Source organism: Pholis gunnellus (genome assembly GCF_910591455.1).
Source record: "Pholis gunnellus genome assembly, chromosome: 7".
NCBI classification, from domain to species: domain Eukaryota; kingdom Metazoa; phylum Chordata; class Actinopteri; order Perciformes; family Pholidae; genus Pholis; species Pholis gunnellus.
Genome location: NC_136533.1, coordinates 257252 through 278561, shown reverse-complemented (window position 1 = coordinate 278561; position 21310 = coordinate 257252). Strand labels below are relative to the sequence as shown.

The window sequence follows — 21310 nt, the reverse complement described above, 5'->3', positions numbered from 1 at the left end:
AGCTCCTACTGCAGTCGTACAGAGACCGGATCGCCCGTTGTAACGGGTCCGGCACCCCATACTCCCGCAGCACCCCCCACAAGAACCCCCGAGGGACCCGGTCGAAAGCCTTCTCCAAGTCCACAAAACACATGTAGACTGGTTGGACAAACTCCCAGAACCCCTCCAGTAGTCTTGCGAGGGTAAAGAGCTGGTCCACTGCTTCTCTTGAATCCGAGGTTCGACAAACGGTCGGAGCCTCCTTTCCAGCACTCTGGCATAAGCTTTCCCCGGGAGGCTGAGTAGTGTGATACCCCGATAGTTCGAGCACACTCTCCGGTCCCCCTTTTTGAAAATGGGAACCACCACCTCGGTCTGCCAGTCCATGGGCACTGATCCCGACCCCCATGCGACACTGAAGAGGCGTGTCAGCCAAGACAGCCCAACAGTGTCCAGCGCCTTCAGCATCTCAGGGCGGATCTCATCCACCCCCGGCGCCTTGCCACCAAGGAGCTTTTTGAATACCTTAGCGACCTCTGCCAGGGATATGGGTGAGCCCCCCAGGTCTTCAGGCGCTGCCTCCTCTGCAGAGGACATGTTGGTCGGGTTTAGGAGTTCCTCAAAGTGTTCTTTCCACCGCCCGACAATGTCCCCCGTCCGGGTCAACAGTTCCCCCCCCTGCTGAGAACAGCCTGGGGTAGGCCCTGCTTTCCCTTCCTGAGCCGTCGGATGGTTTGCCAGAACCTCCTTGAGGCCAACTGAAAGTCCTTCTCCATGGCCTCCCCGAACTCCTCCCATGCCCGAGTTTTAGCATCCGTGACCACCACAGCTGCAGTCTTTCTGGCCTGCCGGTACCTCTCAGCTGCTTCAGGAGACCCCTGTGCCAAACAGGCCCTGAAGACCTCCTTCTTCAGCTTGACGGCTTCCCTCACCTCTCGGGTTGCCGCCACGACAGGCACCGATGACCTTCTGGCCACAGCTCCTAGCGGCTGCGTCCACAATAGAGGCTTTGAACATGGTCCATTCGGATTCCATGGTCCCAACCTCCACCGGGATGTGTGAGAAGTTCTTCCGGAGGTGGGAGTTAAAGACCTCCCGGACAGGGTCCTCTGCCAGACGTTCCCAGTTCACCCTCACTATACGTTTGGGCTTGCCGGGTCTTTCCAACCGGTTCCCCCGCCATCTGATCCAACTCACCACCAGATGGTGATCAGTTGACAGCTCTGCTCCTCTCTTCACCCGAGTGTCCAAGACATACGGCCGCAGATCAGATGATACGATTACAAAGTCGATCATTGATCTCCGGCCTAAGGTGTTCTGGTACCAGGTACACTTATGAGCCACCTTATGTTGGAACATGGTGTTCGTTATGGCCAAACCGTGGCTAGCACAGAAGTCCAATAACGAGACACCACTCGGGTTCAGATCGGGCAAGCCGTTCCTCCCAATCACCCCCCGCCAGGTTTCTCCGTCATTGCCCACGTGAACGTTGAAGTCCCCCAGGAGAACTATGGAGTCGGCAGGCGGCGCCTTTTCCAGGACCCGTCCCACCGACTCCAAGAAGGCCGGATACTCTGAACTGCTGTTTGGTGCATAAGCACAAACCACAGTCAGAGCCTTGCTCCCCGCAACCCGTAGGCGCATGGAGGCGACCCTCTCGTTCTCCGGGGAGAACTCCAACACAGCGGCGCTCAGCCGGGGGCTCGTGAGTATCCCCACTCCCGCCCGGCGCCTCTCACCTTGGGCAACTCCGGAAAAGGACAAAGTCCAACCCTTCTCCAGGAGCTTGGTTCCAGAGCCAGTGCTGTGTGTGGAGGTGAGTCCAACTATATCTAGCTGGTATCGCTCCACCTCCTGCACCAGCTCCGGCTCTTTCCCCGCTAGCGAGGTGACGTTCCACGTCCCTAGAGCTAGTCTATGCTGCCGGCGATCGGCTCGCCCAGGCCTCCGGCCTGACCTGCCGCCCGGTCTGCATTGCACCCGACCCCGATGCTTGTCCCTGCGGGTGGTGGGTCCCCGCCGTGAACCCCATGAACCCTTATCCTTAATACAGGTTCATGTAGTCAGTCTGTAGTCTTTGTTTCAATGATAGTTCCCCGTCATGTCTTAGTCTGTAGTCTTTGTTTCAATGATAGTTCCCCGTCATGTCTTAGTCTGTAGTCTTTGTTTCAATGATAGTTCCCCGTCATGTCTCAGTCTGTAGTCTTTGTTTTAATGATAGTTCCCCGTCATGTCTCAGTCTGTAGTCTTTGTTTTAATGATAGTTCCCCGTCATGTCTCAGTCTGTAGTCTTTGTTTTAATGATAGTTCCCCGTCATGTCTCAGTCTGTAGTCTTTGTTTCAATGATAGTTCCCCGTCATGTCTTAGTCTGTAGTCTTTGTTTCAATGATAGTTCCCCGTCATGTCTTAGTCTGTAGTCTTTGTTTTAATGATAGTTCCCCGTCATGTCTCAGTCCCTCAGCCGGTGTCGTCTCTCTCCATGACGCCCCTCAGTGACAGCAGGACTCTGAGGCTCAGCTGGTCGCCCCCCAGAGGAGACTGGGAGAACTACAGTGTCCTGCTGAGGGACGGCTCGGTGGTTCTGGTGAACCAGACCATCAGTAAACCGAGCAGACAGCACCTCTTCTCTCTCCCCAGTCTGGTGCCGGGTCGACTCTACGGGGCAGAGGTGACGGTTCACAGCGGCATTCTGGGTAACACGGCTCGCTGCCACGGACGACTGGGTGAGTTCACATTCACAGCTTCTGTTATCTTTAATAAGTTATAAATGATATTATTGATTCTTAGATAATAATGAGTTATTCTACGTCCCTGCAGCCCCTCGTCCCGTCCAGCAGCTGCTCGTCCATCACGCTGATGAGACCACTGTGAGCGTGTTCTGGAGTCCACCGGTCGGTGAGTGGGACGGCTTCACTGTGGTCCTCAGACAGGTGGACCCCGCCACCGTCGTGGCTCAGAGGATCCTCTCCAGTGAGGCCAGCGAGTGCTCCTTTAACACCCTGACCTCAGCACGCCTCTACGCCGTCACTGTGACGACCAGCAGCGGTAACCTGACCAGCTCCACCTCTGTGACCGCTTGGACCAGTACGTCTGATTCATTAGTCCGGCTCCAACACACAACCAGTCAGCCACCAGTTCAGACTGTGTCTGTCTCACTTTGTTCCTAGTTTATTGTAAAAGAATCTGCAGGGCATCAAACCACCGAGCTGATTGATGGAGTCGGTAACGTGTCCCTGTGTCCTCTCAGGCCCGGCTCAGGTCTCCAGGCTGCAGGTCTCAAACCTCGGCAGCACCGACAGCCTGCAGACGCACTGGGATCGAGCCTCCGGAGACCTGGACTCGTACCGCGTCCTGCTGGTCCAGGACAGCAGCGTCATCAAGAACGAGAGCGTGCGGGCCGACGCCACCGGCGTCAGCTTCCAGAGCCTGAGACCTGGAACTCTGTACCGGGTGGTGCTGACCAGCGTCAGAGCCGGACAGACGTCCAGACAGAGCGTAGCAGAGGGACGCACCGGTGAGACATCTCAATATTAATGATATATGTATCTATTTATTCATCTATGCATTTCATTATCTATTCATTCATTCATTCATTCATTCATTCATTCATTCATTTATATCGTCATTTATTTATATATCTCTTTATTTCATTATATATTCATGTATTTATTCAATTCATTATTTATATAATCATCTATTTCTTTATTCATTTATCGTGTGTGTGTGTGGTGTGTGTGTGTGTGTGTGTGTGTGTGTGCGTGTGTGTGTGTGTGTGTGTGTGTGTGTGTGTGTGTACGTGTTAATCTAACAGGATATTATTGAAAAGCAGGAATTTTCAGGAAGTGTTGACAACAACAGCAGAACTGAGACTTCCTGTCAGGACGAACTTCATTGTTAAATTATTTTATATTTTACTGCTGGAAAATATTTCTGAGTCACGGAAGACAAAGATCAAAGACTTTAAATGAGTCTCATTCAACTTTCACTGTGAACCTCGTGAGAATCAAACTAATGTTAAAGAGTAGAAATTATATACAGTATACTGTATATATATATATATATATATATATATACAGTATACAGTATATATATATATATATATACTGTATACTGTATACAGTATATATATATATATAATTTTATGTTTGTGTGGCTCTCTTCCTGTTTCCTTCCCCTACGTTCCCCTGGGTCCTAAGTCCCTCCATGTACAGCTTCTCATCACCCTCTATGTACCAACGTACATTTATAACAAACACCACATGTTACGCTAATCAGCGTAGCATAGTGTCTGACCAACACACCAACAAAATAAATGATTCATTTAAATTATTCTTTAGAGTTTTAAGGTGTTTAGTTTGTAATATGTATAATAATCACATCATTTAGTTATCACTACTGAGAATTTAACAAACATAAAACATGACGTAGATCGGTTTCAGGTTTAAGATGTTTATTTAAATTCATCTCTGACACACATGAAGATAAAGTTGTGAACACGCTGAATATCTATAATCAGAATCATTATAACTGTGTTATAACTGCTGCTGTGTGAAGAGAATCCTGCTGTTAACAAGAACCTGATGAGTTTAAAGTGTTTAAACCAAATGTTGTTGACCTTTAGTTCATAGAGCAGCACTTTAACATACAAGAGCTCAACACACTACTTTAGATTCATTATGAACTTTAACATAACAATGAGATTAATCGCGATTAAACATTGTAATCGTTGCCCAGCACTAATATATATATATATAGTTTCACTGTAACGGGCTCATTTAAACAGAAAAAGGATGGTTTTGCTGTAAATATCTGCATATTATTTCATCTAAATACACATTTAAAGACTCTGTTTGTTAAATAAACATTTAGTTTATGTTCGTCTTATTTTCTGCAGGTTTAGAACTAAAGACTCTTTTGGTTTGAGTTTGATCCAAAGAGCTGAACCAGTAAAACGAGTGAGAGGAAGACATGTTCATGGCTCCCCTCCTGTCTGTCTCCCCCTTGTCTCCCCCTTGTCTCCCCCTCAGCCCCGGCTGCAGTGGGTGAGGTAACGGTCAGCAATAACGGTCGTATGGACTTCCTGAGTGTGTCGTGGCGTCCGGCTCCAGGTGAGGTGGACAGTTACCTGGTGACGCTGAGCGACCATCAGAAGACTCTTCACACTGTCTCTGTTTCTAAATCCAGTCCAGAGTGTGTTTTTAACTCTTTGGTGTCCGGACGTCTCTACAACGTCTCCATCGCCTCGAGGAGTGGAACGCACCTGAACCGCACCTTCATCCAGGAGAGAACACGTACGTGCCTCACTGGTCTGTCTGCTGACTGCAGGTCTGTCTGCTGACTGCAGGTCTGACTGCTGTCTGCAGGTCTGTCTGCTGACTGCAGGTCTGTCTGCTGACTGCAGGTCTGTCTGCTGACTGCAGGTCTGACTGCTGTCTGCAGGTCTGTCTGCTGACTGCAGGTCTCTCTGCTGTCTGCAGGTCTGTCTGTCTGCAGACTGACTGTCTGCATGTTTATGTTTAATCTCTGTCCTTGCAGAGCCCTCGCAGGTCCAGAACCCGACAGCTACTCACGCAGCGCGGGACGACTACCTGAAGGTTTATTGGCGTCAAGCTGCCGGAGACTTTGACTTCTACCAGGTGTTCATCAAACACAACAACATGTTCCTACAGAACAAGACTGTTCTGAAGACGCAGAACGAGTGCGTGTTCATCGGCCTGGTGCCCGGCCGCCTCTACACCGTGCTGGTGAGCACCTGGAGCGGGAAGTACGAAACCAGTGCCTCCACTCACGGCCGGACTTGTGAGTGACCTCTGACCCCTCTGATACACTTTACTCTCCACTGGTGTAAACCAACATGTTGAGTTATCGTTTGGCTACATATTGGCCCCAGAGGAGAATTTACCTGAATCAGCAGCCTCAGCTGTTCTCAGGTCAGCTTTGACTAGAGGATGTTTATCGACAATCAAATACAATCAAAAGACAGTTTTCTCTCTGAAGACGTGTCATTGTTTTTAATGGAGTCCAGTCTCTGGATACCAGAACAGGATCAACTTTCTCTGCTCTCCATTCTGCAGTTCCAGCGGCGGTCCGGTCCCTGGTTCTAGCTGGACGGGGTACCGAGGACCTGCGCGTGACGTGGTCTGCTGCCCCGGGTGATATGGATCACTATGAGGTGCAGCTGCTGTTCAACGACATGAAGGTGTTTCCTCCGGTCACTCTGGGCAGCGGCGTGGGAGAGTGTGTGCTGTCATCGCTCACACCCGGACGGCTCTACAAGATCCTGGTTTCTACGTTCAGTGGACCCAACCAGAGGGCCCAGTTCATCGAGGGTCGCACAGGTCAGACAGAACCAGCTGCTCCTTCTTCTTCACATCATTGTAGACATTCAAACTATAACAAGCTCTTTAATCCTGCAGGTCAGAACACAGAAGAAGCTGCTGAGGTTCTAACGTGTCTTTTCCCTCCTCAGTTCCCAGTAAAGTGAAGAACATCCACATCAGTAACAGCGGAGACAGCAGCAGTCTGAAGGTGAGCTGGACGTCCGGTCAGGGTGATGTGGACGAGTACTCCGTGTTTCTGTACAGAGAGGACAGACAGCTGGACGTCCGGCTCATCCTCAAACACCACAGCGAGGTGACGTTTGGTTCTCTTCAGCCGGGACAGAAGTACAGAGTGACGGTTCAGTCGGTCAGCGGAGATCTGCTCAACAACAGCACGGCCACCGGACGCACAGGTAACATACAAATACTACACAGGTAATACACAGGTAATACACAGGTAATATACAGGTAATACACTGGTAATACACTGGTAATACACAGGTAATACACAAATACTACACAGGTAATACACAGGTAATGCACAGGTAATATACAGGTAATACACTGGTAATACACTGGTAATACACAGGTAATACACAAATACTACACAGGTAATACACAGGTAATATACAGGTAATACACTGGTAATACACTGGTAATACACAGGTAATACACAAATACTACACAGGTAATACACAGGTAATGCACAGGTAATATACAGGTAATACACTGGTAATACACAGGTAATACACAAATACTACACAGGTAATACACAGGTAATACACAAATACTACACAGGTAATACACAGGTAATACACAGGTAACATACAAATACTACACAGGTAATACACAGGTAATACACAGGTAATACACTGTATGATACAGTAGTATAATGTACTACATAGGTAATACACTACTCAACAACAACACGGCCACCGGACGCACAGGTAATATACAAATACTACACAGGTAATACACAGGTAATACACTGGTAATACACTGGTAATACACAGGTACTTACTGCACTTGTCAGTACTGCACAGGTACTGCACTCTTCTATACAGGTACTAGACAGTACTACACAGTACATAGATTTATATTTATTATTGATTTTACATAAATATTTATGATGCTTTATAAGAACAATCATGTTATAAGAACTTATAAGGTCAACGATCATAATACTTCATAGCTGATGGAGTTCATTGTGCACTATAATTATATTATACTTCACATAGTTGTACATTATCTTTTCATAGTGCATTATAATGAGATTATAAATTACAAGTGGTCATTGTTTGTACTAAGAAAAACATTTTTTACAATGTTTTGTGTTTGTATAGATTTAATATACGATATATTATATCATACTTGTGTACTTGTACTGCTTATACTTTAACTATGATACATTTCATCATACTCGTGTACTTGTACTACTGATATGATGACATCATTGTGTCCCTCAGTGCCCTCTGCAGTGACGGGTCTGCAGGTGGAGGAGCTCGTCTCCTCCTGCAGCCTCCAGGTGAGCTGGCTGGAGGCTCTGGGTGTTTCTGACGGTTACGTCCTGCAGCTTCTGGACGATCGAGGCGCTCTGGTGTCGAACTCCTCTCAGCCCTCCGGATACACTGGGTTCAGGTTTGACGGCCTCACACCAGGCAAGAGGTACCGGGTCCTGGTCCAGACCACAAGCGGGGGTGTCCACAGCCAGGGAGTCAGCGCCGGGGCTCGAACACGTGAGACTTCCTGTTTCTATAATATTTCAAGAGTTCAAATGTTAAGATCCTCTGAGAAAAAAAGCAGTCGAGTTCAAAGAGAAGAAGTTGTAATATTTTGAGGAAAAAAAGTAATTATGTTACAAAATAAAAACGTAACATAAAGACAATATAAAATATATTAATTATATAAAGTAACAATCGTAATAATTTGGATTAATTCTAGAATAAGTGATCATGTTTAGAAAAAAGAGAAGATATTTCATATATTTCAACATATAATCATAAAGTAGTAATATTTCTATCTATTAAAATATATATTGTAGATCACAGTGACCCCCTCCCCCCCCCCCCCACACATCTGTCCTGTCAGGTCCAGCAGCCGTCACAGATCTGTCCATTGAAGCCAACACCACCACTCTCCTGTCGTTCCGCTGGTCTCCACCTGATGGAGAGTTTGACTTTTATGATATTTTCTTGTATAAAAGCGACGAATCGCTGCGGGAGAGACGACGTGGCCAGTCCAGCAGTCAGCAGGTCTCCTTCCAGGGTCTCAGACCTGGAGCTCCGTACAGGATGGTGGTGGTGACCCACAGCGGAGAGCAGACCAGCCAATCGTCTGTCTGGGCCCGGACAGGTGAGGGGGGGTATTTAAAGCACTTTGTTTCAAGAGTTTATGCTGCTTTGTTATTATTTGTTTGTAATGATGTGCAAGTGCTTCCTAAAAAATATGACGCCAGTCGGCTAATTAATGAATCAGTCAGATTGAAGTCAGATTGAAGTCAGATTGAAGTTCACCTTCTCCATTTTCCACCATGTTTAATTGTTCTGAATGACACATTTTTGACAGTTCCTCCTAAACTGTAGGTCTAAAGACGTTTTCATGGTTCTGGTGCTGATCTGATGTTTTTAATGAAGCTGTAGAAACACGTTACTTGTGGAACACTGAGTATACAAACTGTGATTAAAACCTCCGTCTCATCTTCAGTCCCAGCAGCCGTGGTGTCTCTGAAAGCTCACGCTGGAAACCAGTCTGACGCTCTGTGGGTGAACTGGGACTGTGGCAGTGGGGATCTGAGTGGGTTCCTTTTGTCTCTCTACAACCCCGACGGCTCTCGGGGGACCAAGCAGCCGCTGGGCTCCGAGGCCACAGAGTTCGTCTTCTCTGGTCTGGTGCCCGGTCGGCTGTACCGAGTTGAGGTGACGAGCCTCAGCGGAGAGCTGAGCAACAGAGTCAGCACACTGGGGAGGACTGGTGAGATGTTACTGCTGGACCTGGGATGTTATGGGATGTCAATGAAGCCGGAGACGTGTAGTCGAATACAAACGGAGAGAATCACCTGATTCTTACTTGATGCTTTTATTCCAGAAGTCTGATTTCAGAGAATAAGACATGTTTCTGTCCTCCTCAGCTCCCAAACCTCCCACCTCCTTCCTGTTCGGGGGGGTCACCAACACCTCCCTGGAGGTCTCCTGGACCGGCCCCGTGGACTCCGACTACGACGACTTCGACCTGCAGTGGACTCCTCGGGACCGGCTGTCCGTCATCGACCCGTATCATAGCCGCACCTCCGGCAGCCGAATCCTGAGCCGGACGTTCCCCGGGCGGCTCTACGCCTTCAGCCTCCGCAGCGTCAGCGGGGCCACGGAGCACGGGGCCCCGCCCACCTACAGCACGGCCATTCACAACAGCATCCGGACCAGTAGGTGGCAGCACTTCAACTCGTCGTGCTTTGTTTGTTCCTCGAAGGTTCATAAAAGCAAGAAGGTTTGCAAACGAAAAGACAATCTGAAAATATAGAATTGAATTATGCAAAAGTGTAAAATAATATTACTCATCAGCTGATGAATTTTACTGTTCACATGTTGTAAAGGAAAGTTATTTAAATATGGATCAGGCGGGTCATGGAAATACACATTGTGTTTAAAAGCGGATGAAATAAAACATCATTAATGAGGAAAATATGAATTACATTCTCAAAAGGATAAAATATATAAAACATAGCAGATCTGCTGAGAAACATAACAAGATAAAAGTTTCATTCTGTTTACATTTTTACTGCTGAAATGTTCCACGATATTTACTGAATGATTGGAAACGTCATCAGATCATTAGATCGTTATAGAAAACAAACATCTTTTAAAAACGTTTTGATAATAATAATAATAATAAAAACAATAATAATAATAATCTAAAATATAATACAGTTTCTCAAAATGAATGAATTATTATTTGTATTATTATTATTATTTTTCTGGGGTAAAATACATGATTTACTATGAGGTACCTCAGTATGTGCGTATTACATTACATGACATGACATTACATTACAGTCATTCAGCAGATGCTTTTATCCAAAGAGACTTATAATCAGTGTGTTCAACATAGTGTTCAAGAGAACTACTAGTCACCAGAAGTCATGAGTTCATCTCCTTTAAACATCTCAGAGCATAAACCAGAGCAGACGTACAGAAACACACTAGCATGAACACAACCAGTGCTGAGAGGAAGGCTCAGGGTAGAGCTTCATGAAGAGGTGAGTCTTCAGCCTGATGGAAGATGGGCAGCGACTCTGCTGTCCTGACGTCAGTGGGGAGTTCATTCCACCATCGTGGGGCCAGGACAGAGAACAGAGACCGGGTCCATCGGCCGCAGGGACCTCTGAGCGACGGGGAACCGATCGCCCCGAGGCAGCAGAGCCAAGTGGTCGGGGGGGTGTAGGGCTAGACCATGGCCTGGAGACAGGAAGGAGCTGTTCCTTTCACTGCCCTGTAGGCTAGCACCAGAGTCTGAACCTGTAGGCTAGCACCAGAGTCTGAACCTGTAGGCTCGCACCAGAGTCTGAACCTGTAGGCTAGCACCAGAGTCTGAACCTATAGACTAGCACCAGAGTCTGAACCTGTAGGCTAGCACCAGAGTCTGAACCTGTAGGCTCGCACCAGAGTCTGAACCTGTAGGCTAGCACCAGAGTCTGAACCTATAGACTAGCACCAGAGTCTGAACCTGTAGGCTCGCACCAGAGTCTGAACCTGTAGGCTAGCACCAGAGTCTGAACCTATAGACTAGCACCAGAGGCTGAACCTGGATGTGAGCTCTATTAATACTACATTGTGAGTACTTGTACTTGTCTCTCGCTGTAGAGCCGGAGCGAGTCCACAGCCTCCACTGTCGCCCTCAGAGCTCCACCTCCATCTGCTGCTCCTGGGGGCCCCCGGAGGCCGACTACGACTCCTACACAATCGAGTGTCTCCACCAGGACTCACAGGTCATGGTCTACTCGCGCCGCACCGGCAGAGACTCCACCTCCTACGTCATCACCCAGCTGGAGCCACACAAGCGCTACACCGTCTCAGTCAAGGTGATCTCGGACCGGACCACCAGTGAGGAGGCTCGGGACACCGTGGTGACCATGATCGACCGTAAGGACGCCTTCTGATACGAGGAGAAGGACTCGTTTAACGTTTATGTCTGACTCCTCAATGACTCCTCTGTGACTCCTCTGTGACTCCTCTATGACTTCTCTGTGACTCCTCTGTGACTCCTCCGTGACTCCTCTGTGACTCCTCTATGACTTCTCTGTGACTTCTCTGTGACTCTTCAGTGACTCCTCTGTGACTCCTCTGTGACTCCTCTGTGACTCCTCTGTGACTCCTCCGTGACTCCTCTGTGACTCCTCTATGACTTCTCTGTGACTCTTCAGTGACTCCTCTGTGACTCTTCTATGACTTCTCTGTGACTCTTCAGTGACTCCTCTGTGACTCCTCTATGACTTCTCTGTGACTCCTCCGTGACTCCTCTGTGACTCCTCTATGACTTCTCTGTGACTCTTCAGTGACTCCTCTGTGACTTCTCTGTGACTCCTCCGTGACTCCTCTGTGACTCCTCTATGACTTCTCTGTGACTCTTCAGTGACTCCTCTGTGACTCCTCTGTGACTCCTCTATGACTTCTCTGTGACTCTTCAGTGACTCCTCTGTGACTCCTCTGTGACTCCTCTGTGACTCCTCTATGACTTCTCTGTGACTCTTCAGTGACTCCTCTGTGACTCCTCTGTGACTCCTCTGTGACTCCTCTGTGACTCCTCCGTGACTCCTCTGTGACTCCTCTGTGACTCCTCTGTGACTCTTCAGTGACTCCTCTGTGACTCCTCTGTGACTCCTCAGTGACTCCGCTGTCACTCTTCAATGACTCCTAATGACTCCATTACTCCTCCAGGTCCTCCGGTGCCCCCCCTCAGTACCCGGGTCAGTGGCCGGACCGCCGTGGTCACTACGTCCTCCATCGTCTTCAGGTTCAACTGCAGCTGGTTCAGTGACGTCAACGGAGCCGTCAGGTTCTTCACTGTGGTGGTGACGGAGTCTCAAGGTACATGAGGTATATGTATGTGTATATATTAGTGCTGGGCAAGTTAACGCGTTATTATCGCGTTAACGCATTCATTCATTAACGCCGACAATTATTTTATGGCGCGTTTTTTTCATTATTATTTTGAAAGTCGTTGCTCACGGGCAGCGGTGCAGGAAGTCTTCAGACTACGTGGATGCAGCGCGTGAGAGAAGTTTAGAGAAGCTAAAGCAACACAAGCTAACAGATGCTACAGAGACAAGCTAACAGATGCTACAGAGACAAGCTAACAGATGCTACAGAGACAAGCTAACAGATGCTACAGAGACAAGCTAACAGATGCAATATGCTACTTTTTAATTAATTATTGAACTTTGCCATAACAATGCGATTAATCGTGATTAATCTAAAAAAAATCATGCGATTAATCGCAATTAAAAATTGTAATTGTTGCCCAGCACTAATATATATATATATATATATATATGTATATATATATATATACATATATATATACACACTATGCCATATACATTATATGACTCTCATTGGTTGGTTAAATGGAAGCCGGCAGAGCTGGACTCCTGAACTCGTACCTGTACTTGAAATATGATTTCGTATTCACACTAGTACTCGTCGTGTCCATATCCGTACTTGTACTGTTACACTTACTCATATTAGTACTCTTAGTTGTACTCATGCCAGTTTGCATACATGTACTCGTATTCGTACTTGTACCTTCTTGTACTCATACCTGTGTACCTTCTTGTACTCATACCTGTGTACCTTCTTGTACTCATACCTGTGTACCTTCTTGTACTCATACCTGTGTACCTTCTTGTACTCATACCTGTGTACCTTCTTGTACTCATACCTGTGTACCTTCTTGTACTCATACTTGTGTACCTTCTTGTACTCATACCTGTGTACCTTCTTGTACTCATACCTGTGTACCTTCTTGTACTCATACCTGTGTACCTTCTTGTACTCATACCTGTGTACCTTCTTGTACTCATACCTGTGTACCTTCTTGTACTCATACCTGTGTACCTTCTTGTACTCATACCTGTGTACCTTCTTGTACTCATACCTGTGTACCTTCTTGTACTCATACCTGTGTACCTTCTTGTACTCATACCTGTGTACCTTCTTGTACTCATACCTGTGTACCTTCTTGTACTAATACCTGTGTACCTTCTTGTACTCATACCTGTGTACCTTCTTGTACTCATACCTGTGTACCTTCTTGTACTCATACCTGAGTACCTTCTTGTACTCATACCTGTGTACCTTCTTGTACTCATACTTGTACCTTCTTGTTCTGGCTCTCTGGTGTTCCGGCCTAAACAACCTGCAGTAACAAACATTCACAAGTCGTCAACTTAAATATTGAAGTCAGTATTAATATTTTGTGAACTTAGTATTAATATGTTGTGCTTTGACGTGTGAGTAATCATATTTTGTGAAGGAGAGGACGAGGATCAGCCGGACCAGCAGCACCCTCTTCCCTCTTACCTGGACTATAAATCCAACAGCTCCATAAAATCCTACCAGACCGGCTTCTTCCCGAGTCGCTGCTCCGACAGCAGCTCCCAAAGTTTTGAGGTGAATCTGGGGACTGGGATGGACTCTCTAGGGGGCCCCTGTGACCACAGAGATTCAGACCTGGACCCAGAGACCAGCAGAGACCTGAACCTGTTCTGTGACGGACCACTGAAACCCAAAACCTCCTACAGGTACTGCAGATAAATCAAACCCTTTAAACACGGTTTAGGATTTACTTTATATTAAATATAATAATAATAATAATGACTTGATTCTATGAAGGATGATAATAATAATAATTACTTGAGTAATGATAATAATAATTGTATTAATAATAATAATAATTACATGAACAATAATAAGAATGATGATGATAATAGTAATAACTTTAATAATGATAATTATAATTATAATGAGTTTATTTACTTTCATCTCAATTTAAAAGATGGTTTTCATCATACTTCTTTTACAAAGTAAACAAACTTTAATATTAATAATATTAAAGTAATTTTAAAACTATAACGAGTAAACGAGTCAGAAGATGTGAAAGATGTCGTGTTTCTATTCTCACAGTTTTATATTCAAAGTATTTTGTTTAAAAAGATAAATAGGAGAAAAAAATAATGATGTTTTGATTAATTTAAAGGGTTTCAAAATAAAAGTTTAGTCATTTTTAAAATGGAGATCAGTGCCGTAAGAGAACCGGAATATCTTAACCAGAGGAGCAACTTAATCTTGAATTAATATCATGTTTATGTGAATTAAATGAATATTCATTTAGAGGTTTATGTGCCCTGTGTTGTGTCTGCAGGCTCAGCGTTCGAGCGTTCACTCAGCTGTTCGATGAAGAGAAGAACTTCAGCTCTCCTCTGTTCAGCGACACGTTCCTGTCGCTGCCTGTGGTCACCGAGGCAGGTGAGAGAAACATGTAGACATATATACTATATGGATTTATTATTATTATATTATTATTTAGAAACAGCTGTGATTGAAGGCCTTCATGGTTTCCTCCCTCAGAGCCTCTGAGCGGTGTGATGGAGGGAGTCAGTGCCGCCATGTTCCTCATCATCATGACGGTGGGAGTCACCGCTCTGCTGCTCTGCAGACGGACCGTTCGCAAAGTGTGAGTTTCCACAAACTGAAGCCTGAACTCAAACAGTAAAAGACACAAATGGTCCTTCATCGTCAGACTCCGCCTCCCCATAACTCCACACTCCTCACACACCTCCTCATTAACATTAATGACAGTACTTATTACTGTCACATCTGTGCTGCCCTCTGCTGGACTGAAACACAACACACCTCATTAACATTAATGACAGTATTTATTACTGTCACATCTGTGCTGCCCTCTGCTGGACTGAAACACAACACACCTCATTAACATTAATGACAGTACTTATTACTGTCACATCTGTGCTGCCCTCTGCTGGACTGAAACACAACACACCTCATTAACATTAATGACAGTACTTATTACTGTCACATCTGTGCTGCCCTCTGCTGGACTGAAACACGACACACCTCATTAACATAAAAACAGTTTATTCAGTTTTTAAAGACAGATGAAACGTGTTACTTGTCATAAGACCTTGTGTTACTTGTTTGATGACGAGACGAGTTTGAGGCTCTACGTGGACGACAGTGCAGGTGTGTTCTCTTCCTATGTGGAGGTGCAGCAGGTAAACAGACCTGGATGATTAACAGGTAACAGCACCTGTGGGATGTTGCTATGTTTCAGAGTTCAGGAGAGATCGACAGTCAGAATGAATGTGAGGAGAGAGATACCGACATCAGGACTCCACCTGGGAGTCAGAGGGTAAAAGTACTACATATAATACATACTGTACCGTAGTGATAATGCTAAGGATGCCACAATAGTACCACATTATCATGCATACTAACACCAAGTTACTACTGTAGTACACAGCTGATTATACTACATATTAAGACTAATAATACTCCTGTAGTACACAGCTGATTATACTACATATTAAGACTAATAATACTCCTGTAGTACACAGCTGATTATACTACATATTAAGACTAATAATACTCCAGTAGTACATAGCTGATTGTACTAATAATACTCCTGTAGTACACAGCTGATTGTACTATATATTAAGACTAATAATACTCCTGTAGTACACAGCTGATTGTACTATATATTAAGACTAATAATACTCCTGTAGTACACAGCTGATTATACTACATATTAAGACTAATAATACTCCTGTAGTACACAGCTGATTATACTACATATTAAGACTAATAATACTCCTGTAGTACACAGCTGATTGTACTACATATTAAGACTAATAATACTCCTGTAGTACACAGCTGATTATACTACATATTAAGACTAATAATACTCCTGTAGTACATAGCTGATTGTACATACTGACACTTTTATGTTAATACTCAGACTATTATTAACGTGTACCTTAGATTTACAAGCCAGTATTAACTGCTCTTTTACTTTTAATAATCCTAATGTGAAAGTTAATTCTGAGAATTATACTAATACTAATGATAGTACTAAATATGAATAGAAGATATTACAAATAATGAATAGTCATCATCATTATTCATGTTTACATCACTTTCTCCTTTTGTTCCTCAGAAACCGTCGAGTCTCGAGGTGAGAAACTCAAAACCTCTTCTCTTCAACACTTTATTTTTTTATCAGTTTGTCTTCTTACTAAAACTTTTATTTTGTGTGTTTCAGTCCCATCAAGATCCTGAACTTTGAGAGTCACTACAACAAACTACAGGCTGACTCCAACTACCTTCTGTCAGAGGAGTACGAGGTGATCAGGATGATGTACATTTAAATAAAAGAAGATGATTTACTGACCGTTACTTTTTGTTGAAGAACCTCTGACTTCATCGTGACTTTATTCTGTTTTGTTTTCTTCAGGATCTGAAAGACGTCGGTCGTAATCAGCCGATGGACTCGGCTCTGCTGCCGGAAAACCGAGGAAAGAACCGATACAATAACATCCTGCCCTGTGAGTGACTCTTATTAATAACAGAGAAGAAGAAGACTCATTAACTGTCTCTTACTGACTCTCTTTCTGTCTTCAGATGACTCCACCAGAGTGAAGCTTTCCTACGTGGATGATGATCCGTGGTCCGACTACATCAACGCCAGCTACATGCCCGTAAGATACTGATTATTGATTGATCAGTCCACAAGCTGTCCTCTGAGTACTGATGATATTCAAATCTATGGTGGAGTTTTTTAAACTTCCTCCTCTATGTTTCAGTCAGGTTTAAACTTCTTCCTCTGTTTCAGTCAGGTTTGAACTTCCTGCTCTATGTTTCAGTCAGGGTTAAACTTCCTCCTCCATGTTTCAGTCAGGTTTAAACTTCCTCCTCTATGTTTCAGTCAGGGTTAAACTTCCTCCTCCATGTTTCAGTCAGGGTTAAACTTCCTCCTGTGTGTTTCAGTCAGGTTTAAACTTCCTCCTGTGTGTTTCAGTCAGGGTTAAACTTCCTCCTCCATGTTTCAGTCAGGGTTAAACTTCCTCCTCCATGTTTCAGTCAGGTTTAAACTTCCTCCTGTGTGTTTCAGTCAGGTTTAAACTTCCTCCTGTGTGTTTCAGTCAGGTTTAAACTTCCTCCTCTATGTTTCAGTCAGGGTTAAACTTCCTCCTCCATGTTTCAGTCAGGTTTAAACTTCCTCCTGTGTGTTTCAGTCAGGTTTAAACTTCCTCCTGTGTGTTTCAGTCAGGTTTAAACTTCCTCCTCTATGTTTCAGTCAGGGTTAAACTTCCTCCTCTATGTTTCAGTCAGGTTTAAACTTCCTCCTGTGTGTTTCAGTCAGGTTTAAACTTCCTCCTCCATGTTTCAGTCAGGTTTAAACTTCCTCCTGTGTGTTTCAGTCAGGTTTAAACTTCCTCCTCTATGTTTCAGTCAGGTTTAAACTTCCTCCTCTATGTTTCAGTCAGGTTTAAACTTCTTCCTCTGTTTCAGTCAGGTTTGAACTTCCTGCTCTATGTTTCAGTCAGGGTTAAACTTCCTCCTGTGTGTTTCAGTCAGGTTTAAACTTCCTCCTCCATGTTTCAGTCAGGTTTAAACTTCCTCCTCTATGTTTCAGTCAGGTTTAAACTTCTTCCTCTGTTTCAGTCAGGTTTGAACTTCCTGCTCTATGTTTCAGTCAGGGTTAAACTTCCTCCTCCATGTTTCAGTCAGGTTTAAACTTCCTCCTGTGTGTTTCAGTCAGGGTTAAACTTCCTCCTCCATGTTTCAGTCAGGTTTAAACTTCCTCCTCTATGTTTCAGTCAGGTTTAAACTTCCTCCTCTATGTTTCAGTCAGGTTTAAACTTCCTCCTGTGTGTTTCAGTCAGGTTTAAACTTCCTCCTCCATGTTTCAGTCAGGTTTAAACTTCCTCCTGTGTGTTTCAGTCAGGTTTAAACTTCCTCCTCTATGTTTCAGTCAGGGTTAAACTTCCTCCTCTATGTTTCAGTCAGGTTTAAACTTCCTCCTCCATGTTTCAGTCAGGGTTAAACTTCCTCCTCCATGTTTCAGTCAGGTTTAAACTTCCTCCTGTGTGTTTCAGTCAGGGTTAAACTTCCTCCTGTGTGTTTCAGTCAGGTTTAAACTTCCTCCTCTATGTTTCAGTCAGGGTTAAACTTCCTCCTCTATGTTTCAGTCAGGTTTAAACTTCCTCCTCCATGTTTCAGTCAGGGTTAAACTTCCTCCTCCATGTTTCAGTCAGGTTTAAACTTCCTCCTGTGTGTTTCAGTCAGGTTTAAACTTCCTCCTCCATGTTTCAGTCAGGTTTAAACTTCCTCCTGTGTGTTTCAGTCAGGTTTAAACTTCCTGTATGTTTCAGGGAAATAACTTCCGGAGGGAGTACGTTGCCACTCAGGGTCCTCTGCCAGGAACTAAAGATGATTTCTGGAAGATGGTTTGGGAGCAGAACGTCCACAACATGGTGATGGTCACTCAGTGTGTGGAGAAAGGCAGGGTGAGTATAAAGTTCACCATTATTCTGTGTGAAGCCTCAGCAGCTCTGAACTGTCCTCCTCTTCCTCACCTGTGTGCAGGTGAAGTGTGACCACTACTGGCCCTTTGACCAGGACCCTCTGTACTACGGAGACCTGATCGTCCAGATGTTGTCAGAGTCAGTTCTTCCTGAGTGGACCATACGAGAGTTCAGCATCTGCAGCGTACGTTATTTTAAAGAATCAGCTGATGTTTTAGTATTTAGGTAATGTTTTATTAATTAGCTAATGTTTATTATTTAGCTAATGTTCATTAATTAGATGATGTTTTGTGTGTGTGTGTGTGTGTGTGTGTGTGTCAGGAGGAGCTGCTGAGCTTCACTCGGCTGGTCCGTCAGTTCCACTACACGGTGTGGCCGGATCACGGAGTCCCAGAGACCACGCAGTCCCTAATCCAGTTCGTCCGAACTGTGCGGGACTACGTCAACAGAAGTCCTGGATCTGGACCCACCGTGGTCCACTGCAGGTACATAACAGGGAAACAAACCCGGTGCACTTTTACACTATCTGTCCTGGTCTGTTCATGACAAGAGAACCTGTGACGAACCCTAAAACCCTTCACCCCCAAACGTCACACATAACCCCCATCACCCAACGACGCCTCTCATGAGACACAGGCCTGTTCATTATGTGTTGATCTGTTGAATTCAGTGTTTTTTTAATGGAGTTTTGTGTGTATGTCAGTGCCGGAGTGGGTCGTACAGGAACCTTCATCGTTCTGGATCGAGTGCTGCAGCAGCTGGACTCCAAAGACGTGCTGGATATCTACGGCTCCGTCTTTGACCTGAGACTTCACCGGTCACATATGGTGCAGACCGAGGTGAGGTGTTATATGATGATATGTTACGTAATATACAGTATATACTATACTATGTTATGTTATGTAATATATATACTATACTACAGTGGCGGATGCATTTTATACCTGGGCCTTCTGTGCTGTCCTGCTACACTTGAGCCGTCTCCTAATAATCTCATGATGACGCCACAGCTACGGTTATTCCTTTAGGGGTGTAACATCACACGTATTCGTATTAAACCGTTCGGTACGAGGCTTACGAACCGAACAATACGTTTGAATAATACTAGTGAATTTGGAAAATGCAGAAGCTTAAATTGTAGGAAATATAATGTTTGCGGTGGACTGCGAACAGACAACAGGCTGTGACCTCTGAACCCGGAACAATGAGGCGGCGGCGCCGCACGTGTCTTCAGGGGGGCTAAGCTAACTAGCTTAGCGGGGAAACAACAGCCCGAACGGATTCAATTGTCCGGACAATAACCCCGCGCATGACGGGATGCTTTGTAATTAACGGACAATGCATATAGTCCAAATCTATGTAATTAACACAATGACACGAACCAGTCACATATATGTCTATGACAACAAAGCAACAAATCAATCCAGCAACACTGCAGTGCCAGAGCACGAGCCATTCATATGATTCATAAAAACGACACGATACTGCTACTGCAGATGTAAAAATGCAAACGCAGTTGACTTACCACAGCTGCTGTTCAAAAGCACGTAGCTTGTGCGTGTCCTGTCGTGTAGCTGCCTTGGTTAGCATAGCGTAGCTCCAAACACCAAGAGCTCAGTTGCAAATGAAACGCATTCTTAGCCATAAAATGTGCAGCGCTTCTCCGCCGCTGTCAGCCAGAAATACCATTCGTATAAATCCTTTTCCATGCTGGGTTAGGGCTGCTAGCTGTGGGGTTGACCGACCCTTTGATACGATGTCCAGTTTTTCTGGAAATGTCCTCCAGAAATCTGTTTCTTCTCCTTCAGCCAATGAGTGTTAAAAAAACACAGCTAGGTAAAAAAAAAAAGAATCTACACCAAGCAAAACGCTAAACATGTCATAACTTCTCTTACATATGTTTCAACCTGAACTCTTATTAAACACTAAGATCTGCTAGCTAGCTTTCTGTTTGACAAAAGTCACGCTGGCCCACTGACCAATCACTGCGCACGTTAATGCAGACGTACTTAGAGGCTACCTCAGTGCCAGTCGCACGTCAAAGAATACGCCCAACATGTCAAACTAAAGATCTGATTGGTTGAAGACTATGACAATCAACAATATCGTCCCCATTCACTTAAACTGCAAAGTCTACCTGGAGGACCTCGGGCCTCTCTTACCTAGAGACACAGAGGCTGAATCTGATTGGATAAAAGCTCTCCTTAAAACAAGCTGTGCTGGAAGCAGAGCAACTGAGGAAGACAGGAGCTGTGCAATGAGAACATAAGATAATGGAGAAAAAAATGATAATACATCTAGTGTATTTGTGAAAAATTATTTAATATAGATATACTATACTCTGTTATGTTACATTATATCATGTTATGTTATGTTATGTTACGTTACGTAATATACTATACTATACTATGT

General features: G+C 44.9%; 1 protein-coding gene across 1 annotated transcript in view; it reads left to right on the top strand.

The window, feature by feature from the left end:
- The window catches only part of ptprbl (protein tyrosine phosphatase receptor type B, like), a 32377-nt gene that overhangs the window by 6666 nt on the left and 4401 nt on the right, over positions 1 to 21310 (top strand). Inside the window, exons 5-29 of the mRNA XM_079163644.1 lie at positions 2434 to 2703; positions 2798 to 3064; positions 3228 to 3494; positions 5008 to 5271; positions 5516 to 5779; positions 6055 to 6318; positions 6450 to 6713; positions 7767 to 8036; positions 8389 to 8652; positions 9004 to 9270; positions 9428 to 9718; positions 11157 to 11435; positions 12231 to 12380; positions 13828 to 14095; positions 14716 to 14819; positions 14922 to 15027; positions 15646 to 15723; positions 16528 to 16545; positions 16633 to 16714; positions 16825 to 16915; positions 16992 to 17068; positions 18746 to 18880; positions 18960 to 19082; positions 19220 to 19383; positions 19602 to 19737. Coding sequence (XP_079019770.1) covers positions 2434 to 2703; positions 2798 to 3064; positions 3228 to 3494; positions 5008 to 5271; positions 5516 to 5779; positions 6055 to 6318; positions 6450 to 6713; positions 7767 to 8036; positions 8389 to 8652; positions 9004 to 9270; positions 9428 to 9718; positions 11157 to 11435; positions 12231 to 12380; positions 13828 to 14095; positions 14716 to 14819; positions 14922 to 15027; positions 15646 to 15723; positions 16528 to 16545; positions 16633 to 16714; positions 16825 to 16915; positions 16992 to 17068; positions 18746 to 18880; positions 18960 to 19082; positions 19220 to 19383; positions 19602 to 19737 — 4763 coding nt within the window. The remainder of the gene's footprint in view (positions 1 to 2433; positions 2704 to 2797; positions 3065 to 3227; positions 3495 to 5007; positions 5272 to 5515; positions 5780 to 6054; positions 6319 to 6449; positions 6714 to 7766; positions 8037 to 8388; positions 8653 to 9003; positions 9271 to 9427; positions 9719 to 11156; positions 11436 to 12230; positions 12381 to 13827; positions 14096 to 14715; positions 14820 to 14921; positions 15028 to 15645; positions 15724 to 16527; positions 16546 to 16632; positions 16715 to 16824; positions 16916 to 16991; positions 17069 to 18745; positions 18881 to 18959; positions 19083 to 19219; positions 19384 to 19601; positions 19738 to 21310) is intronic.